Consider the following 17,535-nt stretch of genomic DNA (forward strand, 5'->3'; position numbering starts at 1 on the left):
AGCATTCTGCTTGTTCCTGCCTCAACTGCTTCAATTGCTGTTTGTCATCAAATCCTGCTCCTAAGAGAGCTTTGAAGAAAGTTACTAATCTCAGTTGATCAGCATTTTAGACTGTTTCAAACAGGACTTCTATTAAGCCTGAAATTTCTCAGCATTCAAAGACTGGACCATAAATGTTAATGCTTGCTTAATTAACCATGTTTTCCAATTTTCTTTGTGCTCCCTAACAGGATTTTTGCATGTTAAACAAGTCAGCTAGAATAAATTCATGAAAACGACATCCAATTTTCTTTAAAGTAGGTTGGGTAGGTTTTGGGTTGTTTTCTGGGGGTATGAATGTTTATTGTCATTGGGAGATGGTTATAAGTTGTTAATGATTTTATTCAGAGAGAAAATAAGGTTAAGATATTAGGTAATGCAAGTTAATTTTTAGTTAAATTGACTCATAGTCGTATCAGACACTTTATCACAGGAGTGTACATCCTAGGGTTAACAGATAGATATGATTATATAAAGATAGGGAAGTCTTCAAAAACCTCAGAGACTTATAGAACATGGCACTTTAAATGTCTCTATTATTTTAAAGATTCTTTGAAAATGAGATAGGTCATCTCCTGGCAGTACCCAGCCTACCTCAAAGCAGATGATGAGCATCAAAGAACCTCCATATGGAGATAGTTTCAAAAGTGGCAAATGAGCCACCTGGGCCAAAAGCAAATGCTTTCATTTCCCAACAGACAGAAATCTGCCAAAAATGAGCAATCTTAAATGTAGGACAAGTCGACTGCCGAACTCTGCCAAGACAGGGTAAGCAAGTCCTGAATAGTTTCTGCTTCAAATATATGTCTGTCTGTCTGTCAAATATGCTGAGCTAGAAGGCAAAAGATGGTGCTCCAAAGCTAAAGAGAGTTTTGTGTGACTGTTCAGGCAGCAAACTGCCTTGTCTTTTTTTTTTTTTTTTAGTTTTTGGAAGCTGCTAACATGTACTTCCTATTTACTCCAGTAACTAAGTTTATTCCTTCTCAAGTCTCTGATGGGGTTGAAAACCAAATAGTTATAGTTCCACAATTAAGCTTAAGTTGTTTAGAACTTAAGAAATTGTTTTCATATAAGAAATACCAATGAGGATAAAAGTTAATTCAGGTACAGAACTTTAAACTTTTCAAGGAAGGATAATCAGATATTTTCTCCTAAGTTGCCAAATACACATGGACTGGACATTGCACATGTAAACTTTACCTAATAGTTTTCATAACTTTTATAATTATTATTGTATTGAAAGAAAAGGAGACTTTTATTGGACTTAAAGGGGGAAATGTTGTATAATGTTCTTGTGGAATGTATACCATTTACCCTTGTTCATTCAAATGATGACTTCTCTACCCCACCATCTGGTTTCAATCTGGACATTGTATTGTGATGTTTATTCTAAGCATCACCTGTCTCAAGTTTGTGTAAACATGCCACCATTTGTTCTCTCTATTGTCAATAAAACAACCAGCCAATCCTGATGGAGAGATTAGGGTGGGACATCCTGGCCCAAAGGGGAGGAGAAAGAAGAGAGTGGGAGGAGTCAGAGAGGAGATATTGGGAGGAAATGACCTGAAAACACCAGGAGAGATGAACCAACCAGACCTAAGATATGACTAAAATGCAAGTATAATGTGGGAAATCTGAATGGGAGGAAGCAATGCAGGCTACGAGGTTTAGGATGGAGTAACTATTGCCCAGCATTGTGCTGTATGGGAATTAAGTAAAACCTAGTCTCTCTGTGGTGATTTGGGTATACCTCGGATTTAGGAATAACCACCGTTAAACTAAAAGATAAATCAATAAAAATATTAACAATCAACAGCAATGGTTAATATCTACTCATAAGTGAGGACATTCCAGGCATGTCTTTTGTGTCTGGGTTACCTCATGACATTTCCTAGTTCCATTCATTTGCCTGCAAATTTTATGATGTCCATGTTTTCAAATAGCTAAATGGTATTCCACTGTGTAAATGTATCACATTTTCCTTTTTCTTTTTGTCTTTGAGATGGGTTTTCTCTGTGTAGGGTTTCTTGTTTTGTAGCCTCAAACTCACAGAAACCCATCTGCCTCTGCTTCCCTGATTACTGAGATTAAAGGCGTGTACCACCATGCCCAGTTTGTACCACATTTTCTTTTTCCATTCTTTGGTTGAGGGTTAATTAGGTTGTTGCTAATTGTGGCTATTAGGAATAAGGGTGTTATGAACATAGTTGAGTAAGTGTCCTTGTTGCATGGTGGAATATCTTTTGGGTATATGCCCAGGAGTGGTATAGCTGGACCTTGAGATAGAGCTATTCCCAATTTTCTGAAAAACTTCCAGATTGATTCCAAAATGGTTGTACAAGTTTGCACTCTTTCCAACAATGGAGAAGTGCTCCCCTTTGTTCACATCTTCACCAGCATGAAGTGTCACTTGAGATTTTGATCTTATCCATTCTGGTGGCTGTAAATGGAATCTTAGAGTTGTTTTGATTTGCATTTTTCTGATAACTAAGGACACAAGGCATTTCTTTAAGTGCTTCTCAGCCATTAACGATTCCTAAGTGTTGAATATTCTGTTTGGCTCTGTACTCTATTTTTTTGTACTTTAAAAATTTATTTATTTTCTTTATAAATTACAGTTTATTCACTTTGTATAAGAGCTGTAGCCCCCTCCCTTATACACTCCCAATCTCACCCTCCCTCCCTCATCTCCTCCCATGCTCCTACCCAAGTACTGATAGGGGAGGTCCTCTTCCCCTTCCCTCAGACCCTAGCATATCAGGTCTCTTCAGGACTGGCTGCATTGTCTTCCTCTGTAGCCTGGTAAGGCTACCCACCCTTCAGGGGGTGGTGATCAAAGAGCCATTCACTAAATTTTCATGTCAGAGACAGTCCCTCTTCCCATTACTAGGGAACCCACTTGGAGACTGAGCTGCCATGGGCTATATCTGTGCAGGGGTTCTAGATTATCTCCATGAATGGGCCTTGGTGGGAGAGTATCAGTCTCAGGAAAGACACCCGGGCCCAGATTTTTTGCTTCTATTGCTCTCTTGTGGAACTCCTATCCCCACCAGGTTTTTGAATCCCCCCATTCTTTCATAAGATTCCCTGCTTTCTGCCCAAGGTTGGGCTATTACTCTCAGCATATGTTTTGATTCATTGCTGTGTAGAGCCTTTCAAAGGCCCTCTGTAGTAGGCTCCTGTCCTGTTCCCTGTTTTTTCTCATTTCTGATGTCTGTCCCTTTGCCTTCCTGAGTGAGGATTGATCATCTTATCCAAGGTCTTCCATCTTGCTTAGCTTCTTTAAGTGTACTGATTTTAGTATGTTTATCCTCTACTATATGTCTAATATCCACTTATAAGTTACTATATACACATATATACTATATATGTGTGTCTTTCTGCTTCCGGAATACCTCACTCAGGATGATCTTTTCTAGATCCCACCATTTGCCTGCAAATTTCATGAGTTCCTTGTTTTTAATTGCTGAGTAGTATTCCATTGTGTAAATGTACCACAATTTCTGTATCCATTCCTCAACTGAGGGGCATCTGGATTGTTTCCAGCTTCTGGCTATTACAAATAAATCTGCTATAAACATAGTTTATACTGTCCTTTTTGTATACTTGAGCATCTTTTGGATATATGCCTAGGAGTGCTAGAAGTTGAACACCAATAAACCAGGTAATCTAATTTAAAAAAAATTGGGTACAGATCTAAACAGAGAATTCTTAATAGAGGAATACTAAATGGCAGAGAAACGCTTCAAGTAATGCTTAGTCATCAGGGAAATTCAAATCAAAATTACCTGAGATTTCACCTTACACCCATCAGAATGGCTAACATCAAAAACTCAAGTGACAACACATGCTGGAGAGGATGTGGAGAAAGGGGAACCCTCTTCCATTGCTGGTGCGAATGTAAACTTTTACAACCACTTTGAAAACCAATCTGGCACTGTCTCAGAAAATTAGGAACATTGTTTCCTCTGTACTCTATTTTTAATTGAATTATGTGGCTTTTTTAGTGTCTAATTTCTTGAGTTCTTTATATATTTTTGATATTAGCCTTCCTTCAGATATAGGGTTGGTAAAGATCTCTTCCCATTCTGTAGACTGCTGTTTTCTCCTATTGACTGTATCCTTTGTCTTACAAAAGTTTTTCAGTTTCGTGATGTCTCATTTATTCATTGTTGATCTTAGTGCCTGAGCTCTTGGTGTTCTGTTAAGGAAATTGTCTCCTGTACCAATGACTCCCCCACTTTCTCTTCTGTTAGGTTTAGTGTATCTGGTTTTATATTGAGGTCTTTTATCTACTTGGACTTGACTTTTGTGCAGGATGATAAACATGGATCTTTTTGCATTCTTTCACATGCAGACATCCAGTTAGATCAGCCCCATTTGTTGTAGATACTTTCTTGTTTTCCATTGTATGGTTTTGGGTTCTTTGTTAAAAAAAAAATCAAGTGTCCTTACGTATGTGGGTTTATTTCTGGGTCTTTGATTCTATGTTGTTGATTAACCTGTATTTTTTTATACCAATATGATGTGGTTTTTGTTACTATTGCTCTGTAGTATAGCTTAAAATCAAGGATAGTGATAACTCCAGAAATTCTTTTATTGTACAGAATTATATTAACCTGTGTTTTCCATTTTCAATATGAATTTGAGAATTTCTCTTTCAAGGTCTGAAAAGGATTGTGTTGAAATCTTGGTGGGATTTCCATTGAATCTTTTGGTAGGATGATTTCTTTTGGTAGGATGGCCATTTTGTTTTGTTAATCTGACCTATCCAAGACCATGGGAGATATTCCCTTCTTCAGAGACATGAAGTTCTTGTCATAAAGGTTTTTCATTTGCTAGATTAGAGTTACACCAATATATTTTATATTATTTGTGGCTAGTGTGAAGGGTATTGTTTCCCTCATTTCATCTGAGCAGGAGGTCCAGGTCCTCTCCATGTATGGTCCTTGGTCCTTGGTCTGCATCAGCCTCTGCAGACACCCCTGGTTTGAGACCTGATAGGCTATCTGAACCTGACAGGTTCAGATAGTAGGAAAGGAGGGCCTCCCCTATCAGTGGACTAGGGGAGAAGCATAAGGGTAGAAGAGGAAGGGAAGTTGGGACTGGGAAGAGATGATGGAGGGGGCTAAGTTGGGGTACAAAGTGAATAAATTGTTGTAAATAATAAATCAATAAAAATGTCTGGAATTACGAAGCACAGGGTTGCACTGCATCCACTGGGATCAGATTCCCCATCCTGAGATTGGAGGAAATGGGAAATTCTCAGCCCTCCTGGTCTCCTAGTTTCTTTGGTAGGAAACTTAGAGTAGAAAAAATACCTGCCAAGAAAGGCTAGAACCATAGACAGGACAAGAATGTATTGGAGGGGTGACATTGAGTCAAAGGAGCCCCTGTTTATTAGAGGAGACAGGAAAAACCATGCTGTGTTCAGTCAAAATAACAGCCAGCCAGACACCAAGAGAGAAGTAGTGCCATCTTGTAACACTCTAGATTATTACTTGGATAACAATGATGGTAATCATAATTTGGAGCCACGGCCAATTCTCAGGTGCACTAAGGCTTTCTGACAGAGATTCCCCCCAATACTTCCTACAGGGAATCAGGCTGGGCTAGGGATGGGATCCCACTCCTACATTCTTTAATTTACCCTGACAGGTTTATTCTGATTCTGAGACTCTTATTTATAGATTTGTATCTCAGCTTTATCATGGATTGACCCCAGTGTTGGAGCCAGCAAGCCCCATTATATACTTGTCGTGTTGTTAAGAGAGAGAGAGTGATCAGAGTGTGGTATTAGAATTTACCTTCAGTCCTGATAAGCTAAGTTCCACCTTGAGATTCACACCGTGGGAGGTGAATACGGACTTGACACACATTGTCTTTTCATCTCCCTGTGTGAGCCATGACCTGGGAGCACTCTCACACACATATGTACATGATCTCAATTGTGGATGTTTTGGTTTATGATATGTAAATGTGTTTTTGTTATAATTCCAAGTTGGGGGTTTTAGTTTGTCCATACCTTTTCAGTGTCTTATAAGGAGTGTTTTTTGCCAGATGGAATTAGTTGAATTCTGAGGACTTTGAGGTGCATAAATATATCCCAGAGGAAGAGGGCAGATGCTTGGAGGAGAACTGCTTGCTGCTGATTGGCCCTGCTGCTGCATTTGCTGTTTGCTGATTTGCTGGTTACCTAGACTTCTGGATTTTTTGATGACTGACATTGGTATTTCCTTAAAAGATTCCTATGACCCTACCCAGTGGAAAGTAGCAAAGAAAACTCCATGCCAAGTCCCCACTAACCTTTCCTTCCTACCTGGTGTTGGAGATTGGAAGGGAGGTAGAAGCATTTAAGAACTTAAATAAAGTAGGTTTGTTAAGAATATACACATAGCTCAACACAAAATAAATGCAAACAATTAAAATTACTTGTTAAATGAATGAATTAACTGTGAAGTTGATCTTGGCAAGAGCTGGCCAGTACAGGAGACACATCATCCTGGTAGAGTGGATACGGGCTGTGGACTTTAAGCACCAGAATTGCAGTGTTCTGTTGAAACAAATGTGACCTAACGGGAAAAGGAGTTCATGCAGATCCTAAGATAATTGTAGGGACCAGGGACTCTGGAAGCTGGCTCAGTAAACCAAGTCTGTCTCTCCTGAGTGAGCTTGAGCATGACCTAGAGGGCCTCTGGTTTCTTCTGTTAGAGCTTTCTGCCCTGGTGTGGGACAGTGTTCCTGGTATCACAGAAGAGCTTCAGAATCCATGCTGTGCTTTTTCAGGAGGCCAAAGAGGCAGCAGAAAGAGCAGAGGTGACTTTTCTCTGCCTCCTGGCCATTGGCTCTGGTCACTTCTGGCTAATAAGTTCTTCTAAAATGAGAACTTTGACCCATCACACCATGTTGCTCTCCAACATGCCTTTGGTGTAAATTCCTGCCTGGGGAAGGCTCACAGGCTCTTCCTGTTTTTGAACCGTGGTCGTCCTATCAGCACAGACTCAGGTAGGAGCTGATCATGCCCCTGAATCAGCTGCACAGCTGGCTGAATGCTGTGTTCCTTGGGCTCCTGCTTCTCCTCCTCCATGTGCAGGGTGAGGCTCCCTAAACAGGCAATGGGCACTGACTGGAGCCAGAGCTGCTGAAATCCTGAATGTCCTCAGAGGCTGGGATTATGGGGTGGAAGGCATGGGGGAGGGTCTGAAGGAAATAATATACCAGAAGTTCTCAACCTATACATCATGATCATTGGAAACCCCAGTAGTCTTAGAAACCCCAACCCATCAGGTTTTTGTAGTTGCTACCTACTAACTGTAAATTTGCTATTTTGTGATGTTCCAGTTCCTAAATCCAGCAGAAATATGTGGTTTCCAATGGTCCATGACCCACAGGTTGAGGACTGCTGCAATAAATGAAATGGGAAACAGTGGGCCTACATTTCCACACCTGTTTTAAGCCCACTAGCACACAGAGGGTCAGAGTCATCCACACTCACTCCATTCTGTGGAGACTGTTTAGTGTAAGGAGTTCTGGAGAGAACAGTAAACAATTCAAGAAAAAGCGGGAAGGCATTTTTTTTCCCTCGGTGTATGGATATGATTGTAGCTACTACTGTCCTTTGGATAAGAATTTTCATAATCACAAATTCTTGTGGTCAAATGGCTCTGAGTGTCCGGCCTCTTTGGCCAGAGTAATGCTTTGATACTCTTGAAAGGGGCAACAGGAAAGCTTCCTGGCCTTGATGGATAGGGAAGCTCCCACACTCATACCACACAGCTGAACTCTGGGTCACTGGGTCCCCTTCTCCTGTGCTCTGGTAACAGTGTGAAAGGAGTTTCAACCATGTGGCAGATGATTACAGAAAACTAACCCTGATGGCATCTCTCTAGCAGGTCAGGACTCATCAGAGTCCAGCCCCATCAGAAACACACACTCAGGCCAATTCCAAGGCAGCATCGTCCACGTGAAGGATACCAACGTTGGTGTCCACACCTTCCTGTGAATTCCTTTTGCTAAGCCACCTCTAGGACCACTGCGCTTTGCACCTCCTGAGGCCCCTGAACCATGGGGTGATGTGACCTCACATCCAACCATGTACATTCTAGGCCCAGAGTGTTTCAGTCACTGGAGTGAGAATGTGCTTGCTCTGAGCTGTGGGCCACTCTGAAATGTTTCTCCATCTCAGTACACAGAAGTTTTTTCTCATTGTGGGTGAGTGCCCCATGCATTTTTCTAATGATGTGTTAAGGTTGAGTAGCACAAGTGTGTCAGGCTCCTGGGTCAGAGCTTGGCACTCATAAGGACTTAGGTGTAGGTACTATGAAGAGGAACAAAGATAAAATTCTTCACATATTCAAATTAAGCCTGGTGGTCTCTGCCACAATTGGAGAGATTTCTAGGCCTGAGATAATGTGACCTATTAGGCAGCAAGTGCACCTGTATCCAGGAGAATACACTTCAGATCCCTGAGGAGTTCAGCACTGATGAATACTGGCTAAGCCACAATCACAATCACTGTGATAACCTACAGGGCCAAGTGCCATTGACCAGGAAATCTAAGAAATTAGTCTCCACCCCAACTTTCATGGAGTCTTTGGCCTTTACCTTGGTTGTAAGGGATTTAGAGCAGGAATATGTGTTAATAGGGCATCATGGGGAGGAGCAGCTGAAAGTGGCTGAGGAAAAAAAAATTAGACTCATATTTGATTTTTCATCACCATACATCTCTTGGTATTTCTGTCTGCTATTTTCCATCAGGTGTTTACAAAATCTTGATATAATGAATACAGTGTGCTGGAAGGAGAGGAAACTGAACCTCCTTTCCATGTCTGAGGGCTGCCTGTATGTCAACATCTATGCACCAGCTCATGCCCATGAGGGTTCTAATCTGCCCGTGAGTGTCAGGCCATTGTCAGCAAGGGGAGAGGGCACTTTTTCAAGAGGTTTAGAAGAAAGGGATGAAAAGCAACCTGAGCCCCACTCCAGGGTGGACTCTGAGGAAAGGTCTTACCTCACTTAGGACACAGAAGGCCTTTTCAGCCACACTATACCATTGAAACCTGGGAATGGGGCAGAGCACTGGAGCACTGAGCAAGGTCTCCAGCTCTGTGATAAAACCAGGACTCATTCTCCAACTTGGGCCCTGCAGAACCACTTAGGTGTTCAAGATCTCAACACTGAGGTCACCCAAATTACTATCTTCAGATTATCTTTTGTGCCAATAAGAGTTGATGACCCTTTCCATTTTTAATCCAGAGAGATATCATTGTTCCATTGTGAAGAACCTGAGTAATGATGATATTAGTTGATACATACAACCATTAACTCAAATGGAGACACATGGTGGGGATGGGGACTAGAATTTCACTGATGAGACATCTTGAGGTCCCTGGTTGTGGCCAAGGCCCTGAAATCCTGAGGATTTTTATGTATTTCTGGGGCTGCACAGATGTGTACAGCAGTTGATATTCTAATAAGTAGACCAATAGAGCTTGGAATGTCTAGGAGTTTTCTTGCATTTCTCTTGACTTCTCCAGGTGATTGTGTGGCTCCATGGTTGTGCTCTGGTTATGGTCATGGCCTCCATGTATGATGGATCCATGCTGGCATCTACTGAGGATGTGGTGGTGTCACTATCCAGTACCGCCTGGGTGTCCTGGGCTTCTTCAGGTGAGGCTACAGCTGGACCATAATGGCTGAGCAGATCCTAGACAGCCTTTTGATCCCTGTCCCTTCTACTTTTCAGCAGTGGTGAACAGCATTCCAAAGGCAACTGGGGATACCTGGACCAGGTGGCTGTCCTGTGCTGGGTACAGAGGAACATTGCCAACTTAGGAGGCAACCCTGAGAAGGTCAGTATATTTGGCAAGTCAGCAGGTGGCAAAGGTGTATCTTTCCATGTTGTGTCCCCCATGTAACAAGGACTCTTCCACAGAGCCATCATGGAGACTGGTGTGGCCCTGCATCCTTACTGTGTCTCTGACAGCTCTGAGATGGTCTCTACTGTAAGTGCCCTCAACCTTCATAGCCCTAGTCTGATGCCTCAGCATTTATATGCTGGTTCTCTGGTATTCTGTTCTGTGGGTAAAACAAAGACCAAGGGAAATCACTTCTTTCCAATAATTACTGAGAATCTCAAAGTTTATCATGTACTTACATCTACTTCATACTTGGTGAATATGTTATCTGCCCAGCAAACTTCTCTTTGCAGCATCAAGCATTGGTTTGGGAGCTTGTTCTTTGGCTTTAAAAAACTGTTTATAATGCAAGCCTGAGGACTTAAGTTCAAATCCCCAGAACCCATAAACCACTGTAGATAGGAGCAGGTATCTGTAATTACAATGTTCCTCTGGTCAGGTGGAGACAGAAACCAGAGAATTCTTGTATTTTGACAGACTGGCTCAGCTAGTGTAGGCAGCAGCAAAATAATAGACACCCTGTCAAATAAGGGGGCCATTGAAGACTGAGACTCTGTCCTCTAACCTTCATATAGAAACCTTGTCATACTTACTGTTTCCCTCATATAGAAATAGAGCAAGATGGGTGGAGGAAACAAAAATGCCCTAAACAGTATGAACAAATATACAGGTAGAAAGGGTACCGCCTGCTGGCTATCACCTTTGAGCACTAGGAGAATGGGAACAACTTATACTTACTCCAATCCAGACAGCACACTGTAGAATGTGAGAATTATGTGCAATAGAATCAACTTGGAATTGGCCACTCTTGCCCCTGCTTATTCTCTTTACAGACGGTGGCCAGCCTATCTGGATATGAGGCCACAGACTTAGAGGGCCTGGTGCGCTGTCTGAGAGGCAAGAGTGAAGGAGAGATTCTGGTCATTAACAAGGTGGGAGAATTGAGTGTCTGGAAGAACCTGGTCTACAGGATGTGGGATTCTGAACCAATACCTCATCTTTCTGACTTTGTGTTCTCTCAGTTCTGTGTGCAAAATGAACATCAAGATAGGCTGACCTAAGTTTAGATTCTCCTCCAGAGGGTGCGGAGCTCCTTGAAACTAGTGAGAAATGACAAAATTGGAAAGTAACTCAGTGGACATCAGGATATTTGTTTGATTAAACTTCAGCATTGATGTTTAATGTCCCACCATCCTTCAAAATGATTCCTGCTGTGGTGGGTGGAGTGTTCCTACCCAGGCATCCCCAAGAGTTGTTGGCTTCTGTGGATTCTCACCCTGTCCCCAGCATCATTGGTGTCAACATGATGAGTATGGTTGGAACCTTCCCATGGTGAGGCACAGTTCCAATCCTCTAGGCTCCTGAATACCCATATGCTAAGCAGAATGAACTGAATACATCTTTATTCTAAGTCCATCTGATCCCACACTTAACACTGTCTTCTGTCTCTCAGATCATGGGCTCTGCTCAGACAATAAAGGAAATGACCAGAGAGAACCTGCATTCTGTTCTGAATAATACAGCAGCACAAATGGTGAGATATCTTTGGTCCTGTCCAAATAGAGGGGTCCCACATATATTCTTCCCAGACAGCACCCTATTTATAAAACTCAGAATATATGTGTGATTCTGTGTTCGGTCTCCTCAGAGGATGAACCTTTTAACCTATACCCAATATCATCACAGGCCCGATTCTCCCAATACCAAAGGCTGCTGCTTACCTAACCTAGAATATGCCTCACCTCATCCTTCCTGGTTTCCTTAGTATAGATGCTGCCTCCTGAGTGTAGTGACCTGCTGATGGAAGAGTACATGGGGGACACCGAGGACCCCAAGACCATCCAAATACAGTTCGGAGAGATGATGGGGACTTCCTGTAGGTGATCCCTGTGCTCCAAGCAGCACATTTTCAGCATGAGGACATCTGTCACGGGGCTTAGAAAAGCACCTCACGCTTCTTCCTTGGCGCTACCTATGAGGTGGCTGCCATCTCTTTAGAGGCAACATGGCTACCCTCCGGCCTCTGGTGAAGCCCAAGATCGTCAAAAAGAGGACCAAGAAGTTCATCAGGCACCAATCAGACCGATATGTAAAAATTAAACGAAACTGGCGGAAACCCAGAGGTGTTGTTGACAACAGAAGATTCAAGGGCCAGACACTGATGCCCAACATTGGTTATGGGAGCAAAAAGAAAACTAAACACATGCGGCCTAGCAGCTTCCACAAGTTTCTGGTCCACAATGTCAAAGAGCTGGAAGTGCTGCTGATGTGCAACAAGTCTTACTGTGCTGAGATTGCTCACAATGTGTCCTCCAGGAACCGGAAAGGCATCTTAGAAAGCGCAGCACAGCTGGCCCTCAGAGTGACCAATCCTAACGCCAGGCTGCGCAGTGAAGACAATGAGTAGATGGCTTGTGTCCAGTGTTTTATTTGTGTTTAAAATAAAACCACAAAAACTGCGAAAGGAAGAAAGGAAGAAAGGAAGGAAGGAAGGAAGGAAGGAAGGAAGGAAGGAAGGAAGGAAGGAAGGAAGGAAGGAAGAAAGAAAAGCATCTCACAGATGTGGGTCACAGGTGACCACTGTGGAACAGTGTGGTCTCCAGGTCTCCTCATGTCTAGTCTAAGAGAGTGACACTTTTAAAATTGTGAGTACATTTTTCAGTTTCTCTATTAACCAGGCTATCACCCAAAAAACTGATATTCTCTATATTATTTGTTATCAAGCTTACAACACAATCCTGAGCAGCTTTAATCTGTTCTTAACAGTGTCTAAGCTAGTCTGGCTTCCTCCCACTGTAAATCCCGGAGGTACTTGCACCTTAAGGCTTTACCTCAGCTGTTCTCTCCTCCTGGAGTCTTCTGGACATCTGTTCTTGGCTGAGTCCCCTACTTCCTCCTCTGACTCCACCTCTGGGGGCAGAAAGTCAAGCCCTTTTCTTTTCCCTGTTCAGTAATTGGTTGTAATCTGTTTTATTTGCATAGCAGGAAACAATTAGGGAGAAGAGTTTATACAACATTGAGACATAAGTATCTCAGAGAAAAGATTACAACCAGATATGGGGAGATACTGAAATAAATATTTGAATTACAGAATAACCTTATGCCTTTGATGAGAGCTAGATACAGAGGAGAAAAAGGGTTGCTGATACTCTACTGACTTAACAAAACCACTCATCTGGCAAGGCCATGGGCACTGTTTAGCCAAGGGCTTTTCCATAGTTAGTGCTCCAACCTGGAGCTCCATCTCCAATTTAACATTTATAATTCCAGGTAACTTTATATCAAGGTATCTTTTCATAAAATATATATCAGAAACACTTCAGAGGAGGGGCAACTACATCACTCTCTGTCCCCACCTGCAGGTCGCCATGCCTCTGTCTACATCTATGAATTCCAACCTCAATCCAGCTTCCTCAAGGATACCAGGCCATCCTTGTGAAGGCTGACCATGGGGATGAGTTTCCTTTTGTCTTTTTGTCTTTCCTTTTTGGCAGGAAACGTGAGTCTTCCTTATTTTTCTTGAGCTTAATGAAGTCCCGGATGACTCCCTGGGGGCCTGCTGCACTCTCAGTCCATTTGGAAAAAAAAAAAAAAGAAAGCTGTGTTCTGGGAGATGACAAAATCAAATGTCATACCATATTGTAGCCCCAAATGATAGGCTACAGTTTACAATCAGTGCCTTTCCTAGTCTAGCCTGTGATGGAGGACCTGAAAGCACTCTGGAGCAGTAATTCAGTAAGAGGCTTGCATGGATCTTGAATTCTCTATATAATGAAGAAGGGAGGCAACGAAGTCAATAGTGTGGGGTCAGACAACAGCTTGGATAGTGAGTGTGAAGAGTGAGTTGCCAGAGGGGTGAGGTGTCATACTTGGACCTTTGTCTTCAGTTAACCTCACTGAGGAGGAGGAGGTATTGAACAGGAGGATGATGAAGTACTGGGCCAACTTTGCAAGATATGGGTGAGAACACACCCTCCCTTAATCTTACTCATGTGGGTTCCCATCCAGGCCTCCCTTTTGGATAGTTGCCTTCTACCATGCATAGATCTTCCATTGCATAATAGTCTTTTCTCTACAATAGCACATTTCTCCAGATATTTTGTAGGTGTCAGATACTGGTCATCTCACAGTGACATGGCTTGTGGGTTATAGTGCTATGTTACTGTTCTTTAAATCATTCCTCTTCTAGGAAGGCATAAAATAGGGCAGGTAGTCTTTTCTCACATGAAGCAGAAACCAGTGAGTAACACTAGTATCTGCGTGTTGGAAGGATACCTGTCCTATCAGCCCCCTTAACCACAGACCTAATTGTTCTATACTCTGACTCAAATTAGGAGATCAAGCTTTGGATCAGAGTGACCTCACCCTTTGAAACTGGGTGCTATATCTACAGAAACCCCAACAGGCAGTGTCTACCCTACTGGCCGTGATGGACCATGATGATCAGTACCTGCAACTAGACATCAAACCTATTGTGGGCAGAGCCTGAAGGCCAGAAGGCTGAAGTTCTGGACCAAGACTGCCCCAGAAGATCCAGGAGCTAAGAAAGGCACAGAACAAGCACCCAGAGCTGTAGTGTCCTGTGTCAGGAAAGGCCTGTGGGGCTGAGGGCAGGTGGGGCCATTCTGAGGTTACGAAGTCAATTTAATTATTTTTATTTGTTCCAACACTCACACAAGCATTTCTCACCTCAGCACTTGCTCTTTCAAATGTGTATGAGAAACCCTTTGTATATAAGTCCTTATCACCCTGAACTCATGGTCTCACTTTCTTGGTTTCCTGGGTGGATGGATTATATCTATGGGCCACCCACCCAGGCCTGGGTTTTAACATACTGTATGGATATTCTCAGACATGATTTCATGTGATCACATGTATTCAATTTTGCATTTACAACCTAGAGCAGAATTTCTAAGTCATGAGACACAGGTGTTAAACATTTAAAGAAGTTATAAGGCTAGGGATGTAGTAGTTGCAGAGTGCTTGCCCTGTAGGTACCAAGACCTGGCACAACAAAAAGTAAAATAAAGCCAGATCAGGTGACATAGGCTTGCAATCCTAGCTACTCAGAAAGCTGAGGCCAGAGAGCACAAGTTAAGACCTGCCTGAGCTCTAAAGCAAGCTCTAGGTAAAAGTGAAAATTTTAGTTATGGTATGTCTTTACATAAAAAGGACAAAAGGAAAACTCTGCTAGGCTCCTGTCTGCAAGCAAAGCTGAGTATTCTTAATAGTTTCAGGTTGCCTTTCTCCCATTGGGTGAGTCTCAGGTTAGGCCAGGCTGTGGTTGGACATCCTTTCAATCTCTGCTCTAACTTTATCCCTGCACATCTTATAGTCCCGGTAAATTTTTGGTCAAAGTTTTTGTGGGTGGTTTGGTGATCCTCTCCCTCTACTAGAAGTCCTTTCTGGCTAGAAGGTAGCCTCTTCAGTGTCTAGGATCCCCGCTGCTAGCTGGAGCCAGCCCATATCCTCTCAGAAGCCTACCCTGTTGTAGGTTTCTAGTTTGTCTCAGCGATGCCACCATCCTTGGTTTCTCTTCTCTCTCCAAGCCCTCTGATGTCTCATCTATTGTCTCCAGCCCACTGACCGAAACAGATGATGAGACTCACAGCCAAATATTAGACAGAGCATGGGGAGCCTTGTGGAAACGTGGGGGGAAGGTTTGAAGGAGCTGGAGGGGACAAGAACTCCACAAGAAGACCAACAGAGTCAACTAACCAGGGCCCAGGGGAGCATACAGAAATTGAAGCATAAATCAAGGACCATACATTGACTAGACCTAGACTCTCTACACTTGTGTAACCTACGGGCAGCTGAGTCCTCATGTGCATTTCCTACTAAGGGGAGCAGGGGCTGTCTCTGACATGAACTCTGTTTACTGCTTTTCGATAACTTCCTTCTGGAGGGACTGCCTTGTTTGGCCTCAGTGGAAAAGAGGACTGCCTTGTCCGGTCTCAGTAGAAGAAGATGCGTTCAGTAATGATGTGACTTCGTGTAGCAGGGTATATTTTGTGGACTCCCTTTTCTGAGGAGTCGGAGAGTAGGGATACACAGGAGAGAGAGGGGGGGGGTGATACTGAGAAGAAGGGAGAGATGGGGCTATGACTGGGACTTAAAGTGAATTTTAATAAATTAAAATAAATTTTAATAACAGTAAAAATGTGAGAGAGAAAGTGTAAAAGAAATAAGGAAAGACAGAAAGAAAGAGTACAAAAACTAGACGGTAGGTGGGGATGGAGCACATCTTAAATCCAGCACTCTGCAGGCAGAAAGAATCAGGAGAACTCTGATTCTAGGCCAGCAGAGTCAATGGAGGGAAACCAAGGACAGCTATGGCTAAACAGAAAAACCATGTCTTGAAAAAAACAGTACATAAAAAAATCATTATAATCTAATTTGACTTAGTGGGTTTTAAAGAAGGAGAGGATGAGAAAAAGGGGGAGGAGGAAAAAGAAGAATGACAGGATGAAGGGAAAAGGAGGAGCAGAAAGAAAAAGGAAGAAGAAAAATGAAAAAAGAAGGAAGAAGAAGAGAGGAAGGAAGGAAAATGTGGTTCTGGAGTTTCGGGGAGATCTTGGGAGTGATGGGGGTCGGCTTACATATGACACATTGTGTACCTTTATGAAGTTACTAAAGAAAAAAAATCCCAAGTTTCTGGGAATACAACTTGGTGGGAGAGGACTTACCTGACATATGAAAGACGCTAGATCCAAATCTCTGTGCCCTCTCTCTTTAGAAGCTGGTTGGATGTCAAACTTCCATGTCCATCTCTTACCAACCACCAAGCTTTCTCATCTCTACAACTGACTTATAAAACATCTGATGAGCCAAAGACCTGCTGACTACATCTGTTCAAGCTGCCATAAAAAAACGAGCATAAGCTGCCAGCTAGGGCAGTCCCGAGATGGATGTCTGTGGCTCAGCTCCTTGAAAGACTGAAGCAGGAGGGTTTAATGAGCTCAGGAGCTGAAGGGTTATTCATTCTATATACATACGCTGCATTTCAATAATATATGTGCTATGAACACATGTGAACATATCTGTATCATAATGTGTGGCTTATAAACAGTAGAAATATGTTTAAAGTTTTGGAGAACAAGAAGCTCAAGGTTAGGATATCACATATGTGCTATGTGGTGAGGGCTAGCTCTCTATGCTAAAGATTGAACCTTGTGTCTTCAACTGGGCAGACCGGATAAGTAATGGCGTTCAAGATCTGGACACACTGTGTTCATATATGAAATTCCAAAGAATAAATAAACCCCAAGGTTATGGGAATGTAACTCAGTGGTAAAGGACTTATCTAGTGTGTGCAAGACCCTAGATCCAATTTTCTGTACTGGTTTTTATAGATCCCCTGGTCTCTTGTGACAACTCCTAAAGACCCAACTCTTACTAACATCATTGGATCCAAGGTTTGACCGCGGGCATGTGATGCATAAGCTTTCAGAGCACAGCACCTAGACGTCCCTATATCAGCCACTAAGGTTGTAAACAGTGGAAAATGTCTCTACCTATTGTATTTGTAAATCACACATCACCTATGATTGATATTTAAGACAATCTATCAATGAAGTGT

General features: G+C 42.6%; 1 protein-coding gene and 1 pseudogene across 1 annotated transcript; both read left to right on the top strand.

The window, feature by feature from the left end:
* Positions 1-7,018: 7,018 nt before the first annotated feature.
* LOC129687080 (acylcarnitine hydrolase-like) lies at positions 7,019-14,713 on the top strand (annotated as a pseudogene).
* On the top strand, positions 11,935-12,378 carry LOC129687081 (60S ribosomal protein L32-like). Its single transcript, XM_055621376.1, has one exon. The coding sequence runs from the start codon at positions 11,962-11,964 to the stop codon at positions 12,361-12,363; it is 402 nt and encodes a 133-aa protein (XP_055477351.1). The 5' UTR covers positions 11,935-11,961; the 3' UTR covers positions 12,364-12,378.
* Positions 14,714-17,535: the final 2,822 nt, after the last annotated feature.

This window comes from Psammomys obesus, unplaced genomic scaffold, assembly GCF_907164565.1.
Source record: "Psammomys obesus unplaced genomic scaffold, mPsaObe1.curated_primary_1811, whole genome shotgun sequence".
NCBI lineage: Eukaryota > Metazoa > Chordata > Mammalia > Rodentia > Muridae > Psammomys > Psammomys obesus.

Bases quoted from the DNA above. Each gene is read 5' to 3' on its own strand.
- LOC129687081 (XM_055621376.1), top strand. From the start codon at position 11,962: ATGGCTACCCTCCGGCCTCTGGTGAAGCCCAAGATCGTCAAAAAGAGG.